The 16,876-nt window shown below is 37.4% G+C and overlaps 2 protein-coding genes across 5 annotated transcripts in view; one reads left to right on the top strand and one right to left on the bottom strand.

Annotated features, from left to right (window-relative positions):
* The window catches only part of LOC120531338 (complement factor B-like), a 72,001-nt gene that overhangs the window by 16,287 nt on the left and 38,838 nt on the right, over positions 1–16,876 (bottom strand). The window contains exons 19-20 of one of the 3 annotated variants that reach the window (XM_039756646.1): positions 4,851–4,883; positions 3,073–3,281 (exon numbers count right to left, since the gene is read on the bottom strand). The exons of 1 other annotated variant lie outside the window; for it this stretch is intronic. The gene's annotated coding sequence lies outside the window, so the exon portion shown is untranslated. Of the gene's footprint in view, positions 1–3,072; positions 3,282–4,850; positions 4,884–16,876 lie in introns of those variants that run through there. One more of the 3 variants, XM_039756645.1, reaches the window with a different exon arrangement.
* The window catches only part of lig3 (ligase III, DNA, ATP-dependent), a 58,829-nt gene that overhangs the window by 39,453 nt on the left and 2,500 nt on the right, over positions 1–16,876 (top strand). For both annotated transcript variants that reach the window (XM_039756643.1, XM_039756641.1), the window contains exons 18-21: positions 1,001–1,147; positions 5,916–6,099; positions 6,497–6,603; positions 11,302–11,385. In XM_039756643.1, the coding sequence (XP_039612577.1) occupies positions 1,001–1,147; positions 5,916–6,099; positions 6,497–6,603; positions 11,302–11,385 (522 nt within the window). The remainder of the gene's footprint in view (positions 1–1,000; positions 1,148–5,915; positions 6,100–6,496; positions 6,604–11,301; positions 11,386–16,876) is intronic.

Below are 16,876 nucleotides of genomic sequence, written 5' to 3'. Positions count from 1 at the left end.
GATTTGAGAACAATATGTTGACTTCTAAGCATACAGACACTGGCAGTTTTAGTGGCTGGAAAACAATTGGGTTGAAGTCTTTTACCTCAGTTACCAAGTATGTAATTTCTTGCACTTATACTGTATAGTTAAGCACAACTATAATGCCTTATGAAGTTTGACATTTTTACGTTTTATGATGTATGAGAACGCATTGTATCTGAGATAAAAATGGTTTTAGACATGCATTTGACTTGACAACAATGAAGTCGATGATGTTTGTTTGGATCTGTTTTTCTGAAAACAGGAGTATAGCTAACAATGACGTGAACAATAGTTTCCACCATAAATTAAAAGTAAGGACATATTCAACAAGCCGCTATGCATCAGTGAAATAATAATACCACATCATTTACAAAACCCCTTAAACCACTTCAGAGCTAGAGGGGGGCCAGAGCTCAACCTGGCACCACTGGACAGAAGGCAGGAAAAAACTCCAGTCCATCTTACAACCACCAACATCTATACTCGCATAGGGCCAATGTCTGCACATCTTAAGTGATGTAAGAGGAAAACTGGGCCATTCTGAGGAACTCGGGGAGAAAATGCAAGGTCGATGTGGAAAACTGTATTGTGCCACCCTGAAATAGTAATATTTTATTTAAATGTGCAGACATCTTTTTTTAAACTTTGAGTGATCATTTTGAAACAGCAGGCTAAGTATAAATGAAGAGTACATTTTTTTTCCCTAAATCATCCGGTCTCCAAGGATCATTGACATTGGTCCCATGTCTATTAGTTTCAACACATATTAAGGTAGAAATTAAATAATATGAAAGACAGAACACTGCTGGTCTGATTGGTGGTAAATTCCTCTGAAGTTTATATATTTCTTCTGTGTAAACCTAATAATTCTATCATGCAGTTCACACATTATGGTTGTTTGAGTGCTTTAAGCTCTTTTGTTGACTTGTAATTACAGAAATCATTTCACTTTTTCACTGTTTTCTTCTTTTATTAGACAGCACCCGTATGGGAAATCACTGGAGCTGAGTTCTCAAAGTCTGAAGCACACACAGCTAATGGCATTTCCATTCGTTTCCCACGCTGCACACGCATTCGTGATGACAAAGACTGGAAAAATGCCACCAACCTTCCCCAGCTCCAGGTACCCGTTTCTGTCATATTTCAATTGCCAAATCACCAGAATGTTTCATTGTATAATCAATGAAAGAGCAACGCCTTTTACTTTTTCTCTTCGCTTATACTTTTCTGAAATTTATGTTTTTCTTTAACTTTGGAAAAAGGAAATACATGTAGGGTGTAGTACAGGGGTTGTCAGACTATAGCCCGTGGGCTTCTCAGATATCTAATATTCTAAGCTGTGTCGGGTGTTCCTAAAAAGGTGATGCTACACCTGGCTGGTGAAAGTGTAATAAATTGCCTTGTAGTGTCATCCAAAGAGTAATTAAATAAACTTGAGTCTGTAGCACTGAATCCTGTTGTTTATAGCAGCTTACCTGCAGCAGTGACATCCCTGAAGGAAGAACTTTGGGTGTGACTCTGTGCACAGATCAGTATAAACAGCACCACATACAAATGTGAAATAAGAAAGTTGGAAGCAGTAAGGTTTTCTGGTAACGGATCAATTGTAACAGATTATGTATTTCAACCTGTGTGTTTGGTGTGAAGAGAAGTAAAATACACTCATCGACAGTGGCACTGTAACCATACCTCACTTCATCACCGAGCTCATTTCCTTTTTGGTACAGCGCAGTCAATTTATCTTTTTCTGAATTTTTCAAACTTTAAAATAATCTGTGTCAACTGCAACAAGAAAATATTTTCATTTTTCCATTGTCAGACAGAAGAGAGGTCTTTATCACAAATGCAGTTCAGGCTGCCATCCTTTGTCATGAATTTGAATGTCTCTTTTAGGATCCACTAAACAGATATTACAATTTTTTTGTTCTTCTTTTGGTATTGTTCGAGCAAAAAGTAACTAAACTCCAGTGCAAGAATAAAGTTTGCAAACTTTGTTTGATATTTACACACTGAATTTGTGTAAGTCATAATTTGTTTCCAAAAAGATGAAAGTGTATGCTGTGCATGGTGTTATCATGTTGTAAAAGTTGAAGCTCCAAACATGTCTTTACACAAAAAAAAATATTAAAAGCAACTGTAGATGTTTACCACCAGATAAAAATCTTTCCAATGAATTAACACTTTGAATGCGAGGTATGAGTTAAGTCATATCTTATTCAGCCTGTCAAAACATGACATACGAGAGAACTCGACTCTCTGTATACAGCCACTACTGACACCAACTTGTTGGAGAGTTTTGCTGCCATGTCTCATTTGACTGCTATAATTTTTTTTTTTTTTTTTTTTTTTTTTTTTTGTGGCAACAACTTGTGGTAAATGGTGCTATAAATAGTCTGTTGTTATGCTGTAGCAAAAAAAGGTATAAATCTGCTGATGATTTCAAACAATTAGATTTTTTGCAAGATGAATATTTTGATGATAATGGCAGTGATCAAGATTGTGGCAATCATTTAGATAATGTGGAACCTGTAGGCTCTGGTACTGACGCAGATAGCAGCCCCAAAGGCGTTTTTTGTCATAATGTGCTTGACTTGTCATGAATATCGGGACAGCAGTATATGGACGTTCTGCCGTCAACTGAGCACAAACAGTTCCAACTACCAAATGTGTTGTGCGCAACAAGCATGGACAGTGCAAAGAAGCGTGTTATATTTACAGCACATCTGCTTCTAAGTCTGGTAAGGTGAAATGCTTCAGGTTTTCTTATGCAAATGAAGACTTCTGGATGGGTTGCTGGTCAAAATAAACTAACTTTCTTCACATTTTTGACAGTTATTGTTGATAAACCAAGTTTTGACTAAATTCATTATTTATCATATATACATAGACCTATACTGCAGCATCCTGGTGATAAATCGTTTAGCAGTCAATAGGTTAATTGTTGTGCCCACTGGTATCTCTGTTGCTATTAATGTTTGTGCAGAAGCAAGCTGTTTCATGTTCATGGCTAGACAATGTCATAGCGAGAGAAGACCATTAACTCAATGATGATGGAATATATAATTTTAAACCAAAATGTTTCAATTCAATAAAATATTTTCTAACTAGCAAACATACAGTATTGTAAAGTTTAATGGCAGCTGGCAAAAAAAAATAAAACACTGTAGTTCCCTGGAGCACAGCGGTAGAATTAGACTTGTGACCTCATTCAGAAGGCATGAGACGCTACTTTGGACCACCAGGACATGACCTTCCCCCTGGAGAATAAACAAAATCTATTTATTGTAAAATACAAGTATTTGGCAAATCATGTATAAAGATACTATAGGGTGTCACTATTTAAAAGATGTTGAATAAGCTAAAGAATGTGCAAAAGCATGATCAGTTACATAACACCAATGTGCCTTCCTTTGCAGATGGACCTTAAATAAACAAAGTTGGTTGTTTATGCTAAAGAATCAAAACAATAGAAATCAATTTATCTGTCAATTATATATAAGAGCTGACATTTTAAGCGATTATTAATACATACACGTAAAAATTGTCTCTGTTTGATAACACAGAATTAGTTCACAAATGCACGTCATATAAACTCCATTAATGCCATTAATATAGGTAGCCAACTCGCCTCTGCTGCAGGGAGTTAGCGCTCTTTACATACTGGGCTCTTCTGTTGATAGCCTGTGTTGTTTTAATTTCTTACTCTGTGATTCACTGTAGCTTTTAACATCATAATATAGGCAGAAGTGTGTGTTTGCATTAAATATAAAGTTCCCCTATGGTCATTTCTTAGAGACTTTAAACAAAGTAAAATCAAAAATCATTTTCACTGGGAAGCAATTCATGGTAATTAAGAGTGCCAGAAGATTGTATTGTATTGGAAAGAATGTCAGTGCTGTTTCAGAAATTCTTCATCAGAGAAAAACAGCTTCGGTTGAGGCCTACATTCAAGACCATGTCATCTTAACTTGATGGCATTCAGAATACCGCAGGCCAATAATAATCTCTTGGAAACCACTCAAGGTACACTGCTTAAAAGAGTAACTGAATATGCCTGCAACATATATTATTGTGTTCATTCAAGTTACTACTTTTCAGCAGTAAATTCTAAATATAAATGGACATACTGAAATATGAAATAACCTAAAGAGACAGAAAACCATTATCACTGCCCAATATGATGCATTGATTCTAGTAAACTGGCTGCTCAAGACTGGCATTAGTTCCACAGTGCACAAACCTTTCTAACTTTATTTTCAGTTGAATTAACTTGGTCATTTTTTTTTTTTTTTTTTAATTTCTTTTGCAGAAGTAAGTGGACATTAATATTATATCCTCAATCCTGCAACCCATTTCCGGGTCTGAAGTTTATCTACTGTAACATTTGACATAAATAATATAATTTGCTAAAAATATTTTAATTTTAGGAAAACAAGTGCTTTCTCATTTTTACACAGATGCATATCATATTTCCTGCATCAGCTACTATGCTGTCATTCTTTTTTTTCTTTGTGCATATGTTCAGGATATTCATACCATGTGAAAAAGGAGTAAAACCACACAGCATAAACGGGAGCCAATCAACTTTAAGATACAATAACTATTTGTTACCAAATTTTGTTATTGATTAGTTGTTTCATTGTGTACTGTGTGCACTACTTCACTGATCAGGAATAATTTTATCATTAAAATTTTTAGATGTTGTGGAAACAGAGGATTTAAATATGGTGGAAAGTCAGACAAAAGAACTCAAAAGTGTGGAGACATTTCAACTTTGCACTTAGTAAGAAATGTGTCTCTTGCAAGATTTATAAAAATGAGCTCACCAGTGCAGGACCATAACTTTGATGTAGAAACACCTAAAAAGAAAATTAATTATAGTAATGGCAATCTTCTCTCTTACACGTGAGTGTAAACTAGCAACATTTTCAATGTCACTTTCTTATGTATGTTTTGACTGCACAAAATACATTTCTGACTATGCAGAATGTAAATCATAAACAATATGCAAAATTTCTTCTGCAAATTATTATTATTTTTTTTTTTATGATATCCAGTATTTAATGCCTAACTCTAAGAAAAAAAGGACACCTGGAGTGCGCCAGAGTTGGTTCATTGGTGTTCTTTGAATTTATCCACTAGAGGGCAGCAAACAATACACTCTCTAAGCAACTTTTGTCTACACTTAACAATGGTTACAGCCTTCTACCCTTAGGTAATGACTTTTATGAGGAGCAGTTGTCATGTTAAACATGACAGTTAAGTAACAATTCTTGTTGCTATGCACTTTTTGTAAATGTAACAGTTCAGAGCATACTTGTAGTGCTGTTATGAAAAAGAGCATTGCACAAAGAGTAAAACTGTCACTTTTCAGTAAAATGGTTGCATTTTTTTAATGAATAATTGAAAAATAGAATCGACCAACTGATCAATTTGCAAAATAGTCTTTAGACGCACCTGTAATCATATTACCATTCACACGTCTGAAAAGCCTAAATACCATGAAATTACATATTCTTGTCTTTTGCCGTGCATTGATTTTTTTTTTTTTTTGCAGTTCACATAGTTCATGGTTCTTCCTGCATTTTAATCACACCTGCAGATATTAACTTTATTACAAGAACTTTTACATTGGGTTTGCCTTGCAGCCAAAAAAATCTCTTGATTTCTACTGAAACAGAAAGCAAACTTCTGTTAGCCTCCTCTGCCAGATGATGCTAGCTATTACAAATGTCCCTCCAATTACCTTATTTAGCTCTTGTAATTCAGGCATCATTTGGTTAGTTTTAATCATCTCCCATATATCTTGTTTATGTCTATTATTCACGTTCTCCTTCAGCATTGTTTTCAAATTCATTTTGATTTTCTTCTCGATCTCTCATTGTTTCTAGGAGCTGTTCAGAATTTCTAAGGAAAAAGCTGATTTTGATGTGAAGGCCGGCCCCTCAAAACCTAATGATGACAGGGGGTCTTCTGAGGGGGACAGCGGAAGTGGATCATTATCTTCCACTCCTCCAGGCTCTCGTCCTGACACACCACGAGCCCATGCTACCCCTAAAAAGGCAGGGACCAAAGGTAAGCTGTTCTCAAGATACTTTATGCTTCTTCAGCCATCATTGATCAATAGGTAGAATTATAAATCTGTAAGTTTACAACTTGGATTATTGGTGCTACTGGTATTTAGTTACTGTAGTACAGAATCCCTTGGGAGATAGCTAAGGAGAAAAGGGAGCAGGTGCACCCATTAAGGTGCTAAAGGGAAGGTAAAGGAGACATTTGGACTTGGGGTAGAAGTCTAATTATGTATATCCCATTTGTGTAAAACATCTTAACACTTATTTTGAAACAAGTAACTGTGCCTTCTGAATCTGTTTCCTTGCATGCAAAAAAAGAAATAAATCTGTGAAACTAGCTTCAGTTTTTAGCTAGCATTTGGTTTTGACAATAGTACTTATAAAACTGAAACTTTCAGGCAGTGGAACATCTCCAAAGCATACCTCCTCAGTAAAAGGACAGAGCTCACCAGATAAAAAGGCAGTGAAAAGAAAGCAACCGTCAGAGACATCAAATCCCAAAAAGGTAAGCGTTGCTGCAGACTCACCTGCCTTTTTGCTCAGTTTATTGTTTCTGTAAATGGGCATGTAGGCTGCTAGTTTAACATTGTATTTTTATTTATATCTCTCATGTAATATAGAATGACGGAGACCATCACATCAGTGATTACGCTTGTGTCATATAGTTCAATGTGATTCTTTTTTTTTTTTGTAGTCTAAGTTACAAATTGCAAATGTAATTTCAGGATTACTCCTGATGTAATCTCTGTACCATACGGGTTCTCACTTTTGCTTTCTTGTATGCAGAATCTGACATGAGTTGTTGTAGACTTCTCAAAAAAAAAAACTTTCAATTGCTAATACTGAAAACATTTGTAGAAGTGATGCGGCAGTCGATTAGCTGCTAGTCGAAATTTGCCAAGTTTCACTCCAAATGACTCAATTAGTGATCGGTAAATTGGTTTATTTTATAAGCTTTACGTACATATATATATATATATATATATATATATATATATATATATATATATATATATATATATATATATATATATACACATACAAAACTTATATATACTGCTCAAAAGAATTAAAGGAACACTTTTTAATCAGAGTATAGCATAAAGTCAATGAAACGTATGGGATATTAATCTGGTCAGTTAAGTAGCAGAGGGGTTGTTAATCAGTTTCAGCTGCTGTGGTGTTAATGAAATTAACAACAGATGCACTAGAGGGGCAACAATGAGATGACCCCCAAAACAGGAATGGTTTAACAGGTGGAGGCCACTGACATTTTTCCCTCCTCATCTTTTCTGACTGTTTCTTCACTAGTTTTGCATTTGGCTACAGTCAGTGTCACTACTGGTAGCATGAGGCGATACCTGGACCCTACAGAGGTTGCACAGGTAGTCCAACTTCTCCAGGATGGCACATCAATACGTGTCATTGCCAGAAGGTTTGCTGTGTCTCCCTGCACAGTCTCAAGGGCATGGAGGAGATTCTAGGAGACAAGCAGTTACTCTAGGAGAGCTGGAGAGGGCCATAGAAGGTCCATAACCCATCAGCAGGACCAGTATCTGCTCCTTTGGGCAAGGAGGAACAGGATGAGCACTGCCAGAGCCCTACAAAATGACCTCCAGCAGGCCACTGGTGTGAATGTCTCTGACCAAACAACCAGAAAGACTTCATGAGGGTGACCCAAGGGCCCCATGTCCTCTAATGGGCCCTGAGCTCACTGCCTAGCAGCATGCAGCTCGATTGACATTCGCCATAGGATACCAGAATTGGCAGATGCACCACTGGTGCCCTGTGCTTTTTACAGATGAGAGCAGGTTCACCCTGAGCACATGACAGAAGTGAAAGGGTCTGGAGAAGCCATGAAGAACATTATGCTGCCTGTAACATCATTCAGCATGAGCAGTTTGGTGGTGGGTTAACGATTGTCTAGGGAGGCATATCCATGGAGGGTCACACAGACCGCTACAGGCTTGACAAAGGCACCTTGGCTGCCATTAGGTATCAGGATGAAATCCTTGGGCCCATTGTCAGACCCTATGCTGGTACAGTGGCTCCTGGTGCACGACAATTCCTGGCCTCATGTGGTGAGAGTATGCAGGCAGTTCCTGGAGGATGAAGGAATTGATACCATTGACTTGCCACCACACTTTCCTGACCTAAATCCAACAAAACACCTCTGGGACATTGTTTTGGTCCATCCAATGCCACCAGGTTGCACCTCAGACTGTCCAGGAGCTCAGTGATGCCCTGGTCCAGATCTGGGAGGAGATCCCCCACAACACCATCTGTCATCTCATTAGAAGCATGCACCGATGTTGTCAGGCATGTATACAAGAACACAGGGGCCATACAAAGTGCTGTGTACAATTTTGAGTTGCTGCAATTAAATTTTGGCAAAATGGACTAGCCTGCCACATAATTTTTTCACTCTGATTTTTGGGGCGTCTTTGAATTCAGGGCTCTGTAGGTTGATCATTTTCATTTCCATCAAACGATGTGGCATCCTTTCGTTCCTAACACATTACCCAGTCTATATCAGTATAGATATCCAGGAGGATTTCTTTTTCCCATTGAGATCTGATGTGTTTTCAAAGTGTTCCTTTAATTTTTTTGAGCAGTTTATATATATGTATGTGTATATACTGTATATGTATATGTATGTATATGTGTGTATATGTGTATATATATATATATATGTATATATATATATGTATATATGTACAGTGGTGTGAAAAACTATTTGCCCCCTTCCTGATTTCTTATTCTTTTGCATGTTTGTCACACAAAATGTTTCTGATCATCAAACACATTTAACCATTAGTCAAATATAACACAAGTAAACACAAAATGCAGTTCTTAAATGATGGTTTTTATTATTTAGGGAGAAAAAAAAATCCAAACCTACATGGCCCTGTGTGAAAAAGTAATTGCCCCCTGAACCTAATAACTGGTTGGGCCACCCTTAGCAGCCGTTTTTGCCCAGTCTCTTTCTTATGGTGGAGTCGTGAACACTGACCTTAATTGAGGCAAGTGAGGGCTGCAGTTCTTTAGACGTTGTCCTGGGGTCTTTTGTGACCTCTCGGATGAGTCGTCTCTGCGCTCTTGGGGTAATTTTGGTCGGCCGGCCACTCTTGGGAAGGTTCACCACTGTTCCATGTTTTTGCCATTTGTGGATAATGGCTCTCACTGTGGTTCGCTGGAGTCCCAAAGCTTTAGAAATGGCTTTATAACCTTTACCAGACCGATAGATCTCAATTACTTCTGTTCTCATTTGTTCCTGAATTTCTTTGGATCTTGGCATGATGTCTAGCTTTTGAGGTGCTTTTGGTCTACTTGTCTGTGTCAGGCAGCTCCTATTTAAGTGATTTCTTGATTGAAACAGATGTGGCAGTAATCAGGCCTGGGGGTGGCTACGGAAATTGAACTCAGGTGTGAAAAACCACAGTTAGGTTATTTTTTAACAAGGGGGCAATTACTTTTTCACACAAGGCCATGTAGATTTGGATTTTTTTTCTCCCTAAATAATAAAAACCATCATTTAAAAACTGCATTTTGTGTTTACTTGTGTTATATTTGACTAATGATTAAATGTGTTTGATGATCAGAAACATTATGTGTGACAAACATGCAAAAGAATAAGAAATCAGGAAGGGGGCAAATAGTTTTTCACACCACTGTATGTATGTATGTGTATATATGTATATATATATGTATGTATGTGGTCCAGAAATTAAAAGAGAAGCTGCCTTAACCACCTTAGCATTATGTTTACCCCGGGAGAAACAAGCCAAAAAAGTTGATACATATTTTTTTTTTTTTTAACAAGGAAAACGGTTATTACGTGTAAATTCTAAAACATCAACATAAATACAGTAGAAAAGGTATGTCAAGTGTCCACTGCTGTACTGATGCAAATTTAGTACAAGTCCTTTGTCTGACACGTTTTGAAACAGTCAGCAACGCAATATGCACAGTAGAAGTGTGTTTCTCTGTGCACTTTTCTTATATTTTTTCTGTTGCTTGCACATGAGAGAGTAGAATGTCAGTGCCTGATCCACACAAACAACCTACCCATTGTGTTACTGCAGGCTACCAAAGTATAATGCTTAGTGACTTCTACATTTTCCTCCCTGACATGAACATTAACAGTTCCCACGCACTGGACAGTGCAATTGACCAGTTTCAGTTCATTCTAAAACTGCGTTTTTGGCTTTTTCTTCGGTGTTGTGTTTTTCGTTGTTAGCTCTGTCCCACTCACGAATCGAATGTTTAGGGAATTACTTTACAATTACCATAAACTGGCAGAAAGCATAGTGATTTTATTTATTTTTTACAAAATGATGTTATTTCATTCACTAGTCCTGTGCATTATTCAGGGTTAACACTATAAAGTGTCTCATTACATGTCAACCCAAATCTGACTCGGGTTTAACCATAATTGCATAGAATTCCGAGCCAGAGCCACACTTGAGATTAACACCAAGGGGGTTAATGACCTTTTAATCTTGTCCTTTTAATTAAATCAAACACTCCTTTTCTGAGCATGGACAGTGACTGAATTTGTGTTTAGTATGAAGCTGACATTAATAATTAGAAAAAGAAAAGATAAAGTAGAACGTGCTCTCATTGCTTAATAAAAATTAGGCTTTTTAGCTTAACAAACAAATTTTGTCTGTTTTACATATAAACTTGTTAAGCCTGTTAGACTTGCATCTTCTTGATTAACATCTTGTAAACATTTGACTTGTGCCTTGTAATTATGAGAAGGATTTTATTTTTTAATGTAATATGTATTATGTATAAATATTTTTGTGCGTGCTTTATTAGTTAAAAAGTAGTATTTTAAGGGGATTTTATTTATTCTATTATTTTAATGGTCACTGAAAAATAAGCCTACAGAATTTTATTTTGTTAGTTAAAAAAAATGAATAGGTAAAACCTTTTGTCTGCAGTTTAATTGTAAATATTATAAGGTTAATGCTTTAATATATACACAAGACTTCATGTGTGGTTATGCATTGAACTTAGTGTAAAAATATTTTAAAAGGATAATGGAAAAAAAATCTGAATCTGTATCAAAAATGGCCAGTTTTAGTAACATGAAATGGGTGATCGGTATCAGTAAAACTTGATCGTTAGTTTGTAATTATGTGGAAAGTCCATGTAATGCAACCACTTATTTAAAAAAAAATGTTGAAATTTTCAGCCAAAACAGGAACCTGTACAATGCCATAAACAGAATCAGGCTCCCACCGTGATGCTTGCACCAGCAAACAGCCAGCAAAATAAGGTAAGATCAGAGTGGAAGACGTGACTGAATGTTGAGCCATGCTGCCTGGCTAGGATTACTAATGAAATTTTAATAGCTGTACACCTTTTAATCCAAGTCTTTGGATCTCCTGGAACCCAAAGACATTCTTGGAATAGTGAATTATTTATATTTACATGTACTTATGTGGCTTATGCCTTTATCCATGGCGACTTGCAACATTTTATGATAAAATTGGCTACATTTCTTTTGGTTTTCCAGTTGGAGCACAGGTAGGTCAAGTGACTTGCTTATGGTCACAGAGTGTCAGTAGTGAGATATAAACCCAGAATCTCAGGGTTTGCAGTCCAAAGTCTTAACCACTACACCACACTGTCTGCAAATGTGAAAAATGTAACATTTTTACAGAATCTGTTATTTGTCTTATGTGAAATGTCTACAGCTTTACCTTTTGAATAGCAGCTAGTATGTTTGTATTCTCTTTTCTGCCCCTTTTCATGTGTTTATATGTTAGTAGTCCAGATGCTATGACTTACTTAGAGTAGATTTCCCGTTCAATTATCGCATTGCAGAAGAACATTTATTCACTCATTCATTCTTTTATCACACTACTTGTTTACTGGATGAGGAAGGGTGTCAAAGCCTGTCATGGGAGCACTGAGTACAAAACAGAAAACAGTCCTGATGAGGGGAAACTCAAGCACATTCACAAACACTCACACAAGGCCAATATAGATACTCTGATGTGAAACATAACTCCACGTTTCTAAAAAAGTTGAGACGCAGTGTAAAATGTAGATAAAACGGAACTTGATGATTTGGAAATTATTTTAAAACCATATCTAATTGAAAATAGAACAAAAAGAACATATCAAATGTTGATACGGGGAATTTTATTGTTTTTTGAAAAATATATGCTCATTTTGAATTTCGTGCCAGCAGCACATTTAAAAAAACTTGGAACAGGGGCAATAAAAGAATGGAAATTGAAAAGTTGTGTAATGCTAAAAAAAAAAAACACCTCACAACTAATTTGGTTTATAGGCAACAGGTCAGTAATTTGATTGGATATTAAAAAACAAAAAACATCCAAGAGAGACAGAGTTTCACAGAAGTAAAGATGGGAAGGGGTTTGCCGCTTTGCAAAAGATGCTGTGGGTAAATAGTGCAACAAATTAAGAATAATGTTCCTCAATGTAAAATTGCAAAGAATTTGGGGATTTCATCATCTGAGGTACATAATATCATTAAAAGATTCGGAGAATCCGGAGAAATCTCTGTATGCAAAAGAAATTGCCTAAAACTAACATTGGATGGCCGTGATCTTCAGGCACTCAGGCAGCTAAGCGTTAAAAATAAACAAGATTCTGTACTGGAAATTACTGCATGGGCTCAGGATCACTTCCTGAAACCATAGTCTGTGAGCACAGTTCATCGCTCCAATTCTACCATGCAATAAAGAAACTACCATATGTACTCGCGGATAAGTTTTCCTGCAGATAAGTCAGGACTTCTCTTTACAGTATAATTTCTGGTATTTTATAATGTCGGTCGTATAAGTCGAATGTGGAAAACTCATGCTATTGGTCCAAGAGATTATGATATGCTAACACCCACTTGAGAGAGTAACCACGGAGCACACTGCCTTTTTTCTATGTGGGTGCAGCAATACGTTGTATCAGCGCGTGCTCCTAACCTCTCTTTCTCTATTGTGCCTATGTGGCCACACTGTAATACCCAAACTATTCCAAAGCAACGTTTGCAGTGATTTGTGTTTTTTGTATCTCACACCCTCATACACGTTTATCGTTAAGAACATCCCTTCTCTATGATGGAGCTTTCAATCAGAAGAAAATATGAAGCTGGTTTTAAATTAAACGTCGTTGAAGTAGTGAAAGAAATTGGTAACTGCGTTGCTGCAACAAAATTCGATGCATCTGAGAAACAGATGCGAGATCGGAGGAGGCAAGAAGATGTAAAATAAAAAATTAAGTGTCACATTTTTGAATGGGCGTATAAGTTGGGGTCTGATTTTTATGAGCAATTTTTCGGGTTTCAAGACACGACTTATATGTGAGCATATACAGTATATATAAATGTGATCCATAACCCACAACTGCCTTTTCCGGCCTGAGTTCATTTACTGAGGCGAACTGGATAACTGTCTTATGGTCTAAGTCAGGGGTGGGCAATGTCAGTAATGGAGAGCTGCAGTTGCTACAGGTTTTCTTTCCAACCCAATTGCTTAATTGGAAACAAATCTTTGCCAAACTCAGACCTTATTTAATTTTATGGCTTTGTTAATCTGCGCAATGCAAGGTTCTTATATCTTAGATTTTTTCCTTTCCAAGGTTATCCAAATGATTTGAAGCCTAAAAAAGATGTTTTATTAAATCAAACAGTGCACAACGAATGCACACAGATGTAAATGGAAAAAAGCTAGATGAAGAACTGCGGCCTGTTTTGTAATTTACATCTTATTGCTAATAAGGAGCCATTAAAACACTGAATGCAGCGGTTTAAGATCGAAATTATCAGTTAAGGGTGGGGAACCTTAACAAACAAGACCACTAAAATGAATCATCAAATTGTCACTTAAGCAATAAGTGCTTGATCAGCAATAATTGACTTCTCATTAAGAAACTGGGTTTGAGCAAAAACCAACAGCCACTGTGACAGACATTGTCCACCCCTGGTCTAAGTAATCAAAATGTTTAATTATTTTTGGAAACCAAGGATGCCAATTCTTTGGACTAAAGAGGAGAGGGGCCTTCCGACTTGATATCGGCGTACAGTTCAAAAGCCAGCATCCCCGATAGTTAGTGCACATGGCATAGCATGCACATCTGGGAAAGCACCATTAATGCCGAATGATATATACAGTATTGGAGCAATATATGCTGTCATCCAGACAACATCTTTTTCAGGGAAGCCCTTGCTTATTTCAGCAAGACGAAGCCAGACCACATTCTGCATGTATTAAATTTGCATGGCTCCACAGTAACAGAATCTGGGTGCTAAACTGGCCTGCCTGCACTCCAGACCTGTCACCCATTGAAAAAGATTTAGTGTATTATGAAACAAAAAATAAGACAAAGTAGTCTCCAAACTGTTGATCAGTTGATCCTATATCAGGCCAGAATGGAATAACATTTTACTTTCAAAACTATAGCAATTGGTCTCCTCAGTCCCCAAATGTTTACAGAATGTTGTTAAAAAAAGAGCTGATGCAACACAGTGCTAAACATGCCGCTGTCCCAACTTTTTTAAAACGTGTTGCTGGCATCACATTCGAAATGAACATGTATTTTTTCAAAACCAATACAATTTCTGCATTTCAGAATTTGATATGTTGCCTTTGTACTATTTTCAATTAAATATAGGGCAAATCATTGCATTCTGGTTTAATTTACATTTTACACAGGGCCACACCTTTTTTGGAAGTGAGATTCTATAATATTAATTACACCTTAAGCAGATAACTCAGTAAATATTGGCCTGTGTCTACAGTTCAGATCATCAAGTGTTGAGATTAATGAATAATAGTCGAGTTTGGGCACAAGGAGTCAAATGAATTCTAAAGATCTGCAGCATCAGACAACACAAACCTGTTACTTCATTAATTTCAGTTCATAGAAAAAACTAAAAACATTTCTTGCTTAAAATTAGTATCTGCATGGTGCATAAAAATGAAGGATTGGCCTTTTTAAAAGGAAATTAGAGTCCACAATGAAATGGACTCTAATCACTGTGCATGCTGTCATATCAGGTCAAATTGTGAAGCATGCACTCGTATGGTGCATTGCCGCACCCACCACAAAACAAAACGGCTCGGTATCCTGGTTGGCAACCCCCTAGGCAGACATGCAATTCAGTCCCAGCCTCTGGAAATGACCATCAATCTGCTGCCGCCAGGTGTTGCATGGATGTCCCCTTGGCCTGGTCCTACTGTTTAGGTACTCAACAATGCAAGCCGGATCACCCTCGGGGAATCGCACCACATGGTAACTGACGCTCCCTAAAAATGCAGGTAATGTGCCTCATTCGGGACTCAGTAAGCAATCGCTCATTTTACACAAAGTCAACCCAGTGGTACCCAGGGATTCTTTGAAGAGACACAGTACCAAAGGAGTCGAGCCTTCATCTCAGGTTACTGAATAGCATCCATGTCTCGCAACCATATAGCCAAACGTGAAGCACCAGGGGCCTCATGCATAACGCCGTGCTTAGAATTCACACTATAACATGACGTAAGCACAAAAGCCGAAATGTGCTTGCACACAGAAAAATCCAGATACAGGAATCTGTGCGTTCGGCAACTTCCGCGTTCTTCCGCTACATAAGTCCCGGTCAGCATGAAAAGTAACGCACGTGCACACGCCTGCTGTCCTGCCCCAACTCCTCAGAATTGCACCTCTTTGAATATGCAAATCAATATAAATAGTCCTAAACCTCAGCGTTCTTTGAAAAGACAATGGGAAAAGCAAGAGGGAAAATAAGCATTTCAGCGAATACCAAGTGGAGGGAAGGAAAAACTTACTATTTGTTGGTTTAAACAGTGGTATAAACAACAAAAGGAAGCTGATTGAGTGACATAGTGTGTCAGAGAAACTTGAAAGCTCAAGTTCACAAAGTCGTACTGTGCCCGAAATAAAAAAGAAGTTGTCACATATCAAAGTCGCCGTGAAAAGGCAAGTCGTGGCCCACCGGCTGAGTGTCATATGAAAGCTTATTAGGGTACAGAGAAAAAAAAAAAGGCACACAGTGGGGAAAAAACACGAAATGTCAACTTCAATCTTGAAATTTTCACTTTAATCACGTAATTTATTTTGTCATTGAAGTAGAACATCATAAACTTCATCTTAAAATTGTTTAACTAGTTTCTCAAATCACATCGTAAGTAAAGTAGCACGTTAATTGCTTTGTTTTGAATGTGTTCTTCTATGTGCTCTGTGTGTGAATCACTACTTGCTTCTTAAACTGGCTTTCTCTTCCTCCGACAGGACACAGAATCCATTACATTCGTGATATTACAGCTCTCTGAATAACTAAATTACTGAGATGTATACGTGATATCATTTTCATGATGATAGGAGTTAAAGTATGTTATTAAATATAAGAACACGGTGGCGCAGTGATTGTGCACAACCCTCGATGAAATAATTTATTGCAGCAGTACTCGGGGGCGGCTCTAGGCTCTTGGCAACCCTGGGCAGAGAAAGAATCGGTGGCCCCTTCGCCCGCCAATGTCAATATGGTATCTTATGCACGGCGGATGGCCACGTCCGTTGCGGACACTGCATAGCCGCCTCGTGCTCATGACACAAGCATTTAACTTTTGTTGAAATTTGCCGCTTTGTTTTTAGCCGTCGTTATTTTCTCTTTCTGTTTTATATTCAATATATATTGGCATGGCGGCCTCTGGGATTTGGCGGCCCTGCAGTACTGTCTCTTTCAAACGTACTATCCTCCAATTCCTGTCCTTCATTTTCTTTCTCCAAGTAACCCATCG

Source organism: Polypterus senegalus, chromosome 6 (assembly GCF_016835505.1).
Source record: "Polypterus senegalus isolate Bchr_013 chromosome 6, ASM1683550v1, whole genome shotgun sequence".
Lineage (NCBI taxonomy): Eukaryota > Metazoa > Chordata > Cladistia > Polypteriformes > Polypteridae > Polypterus > Polypterus senegalus.
Note: the sequence above shows the minus strand (reverse complement) of the source record. Positions and strands in the feature narration are given on the sequence as shown.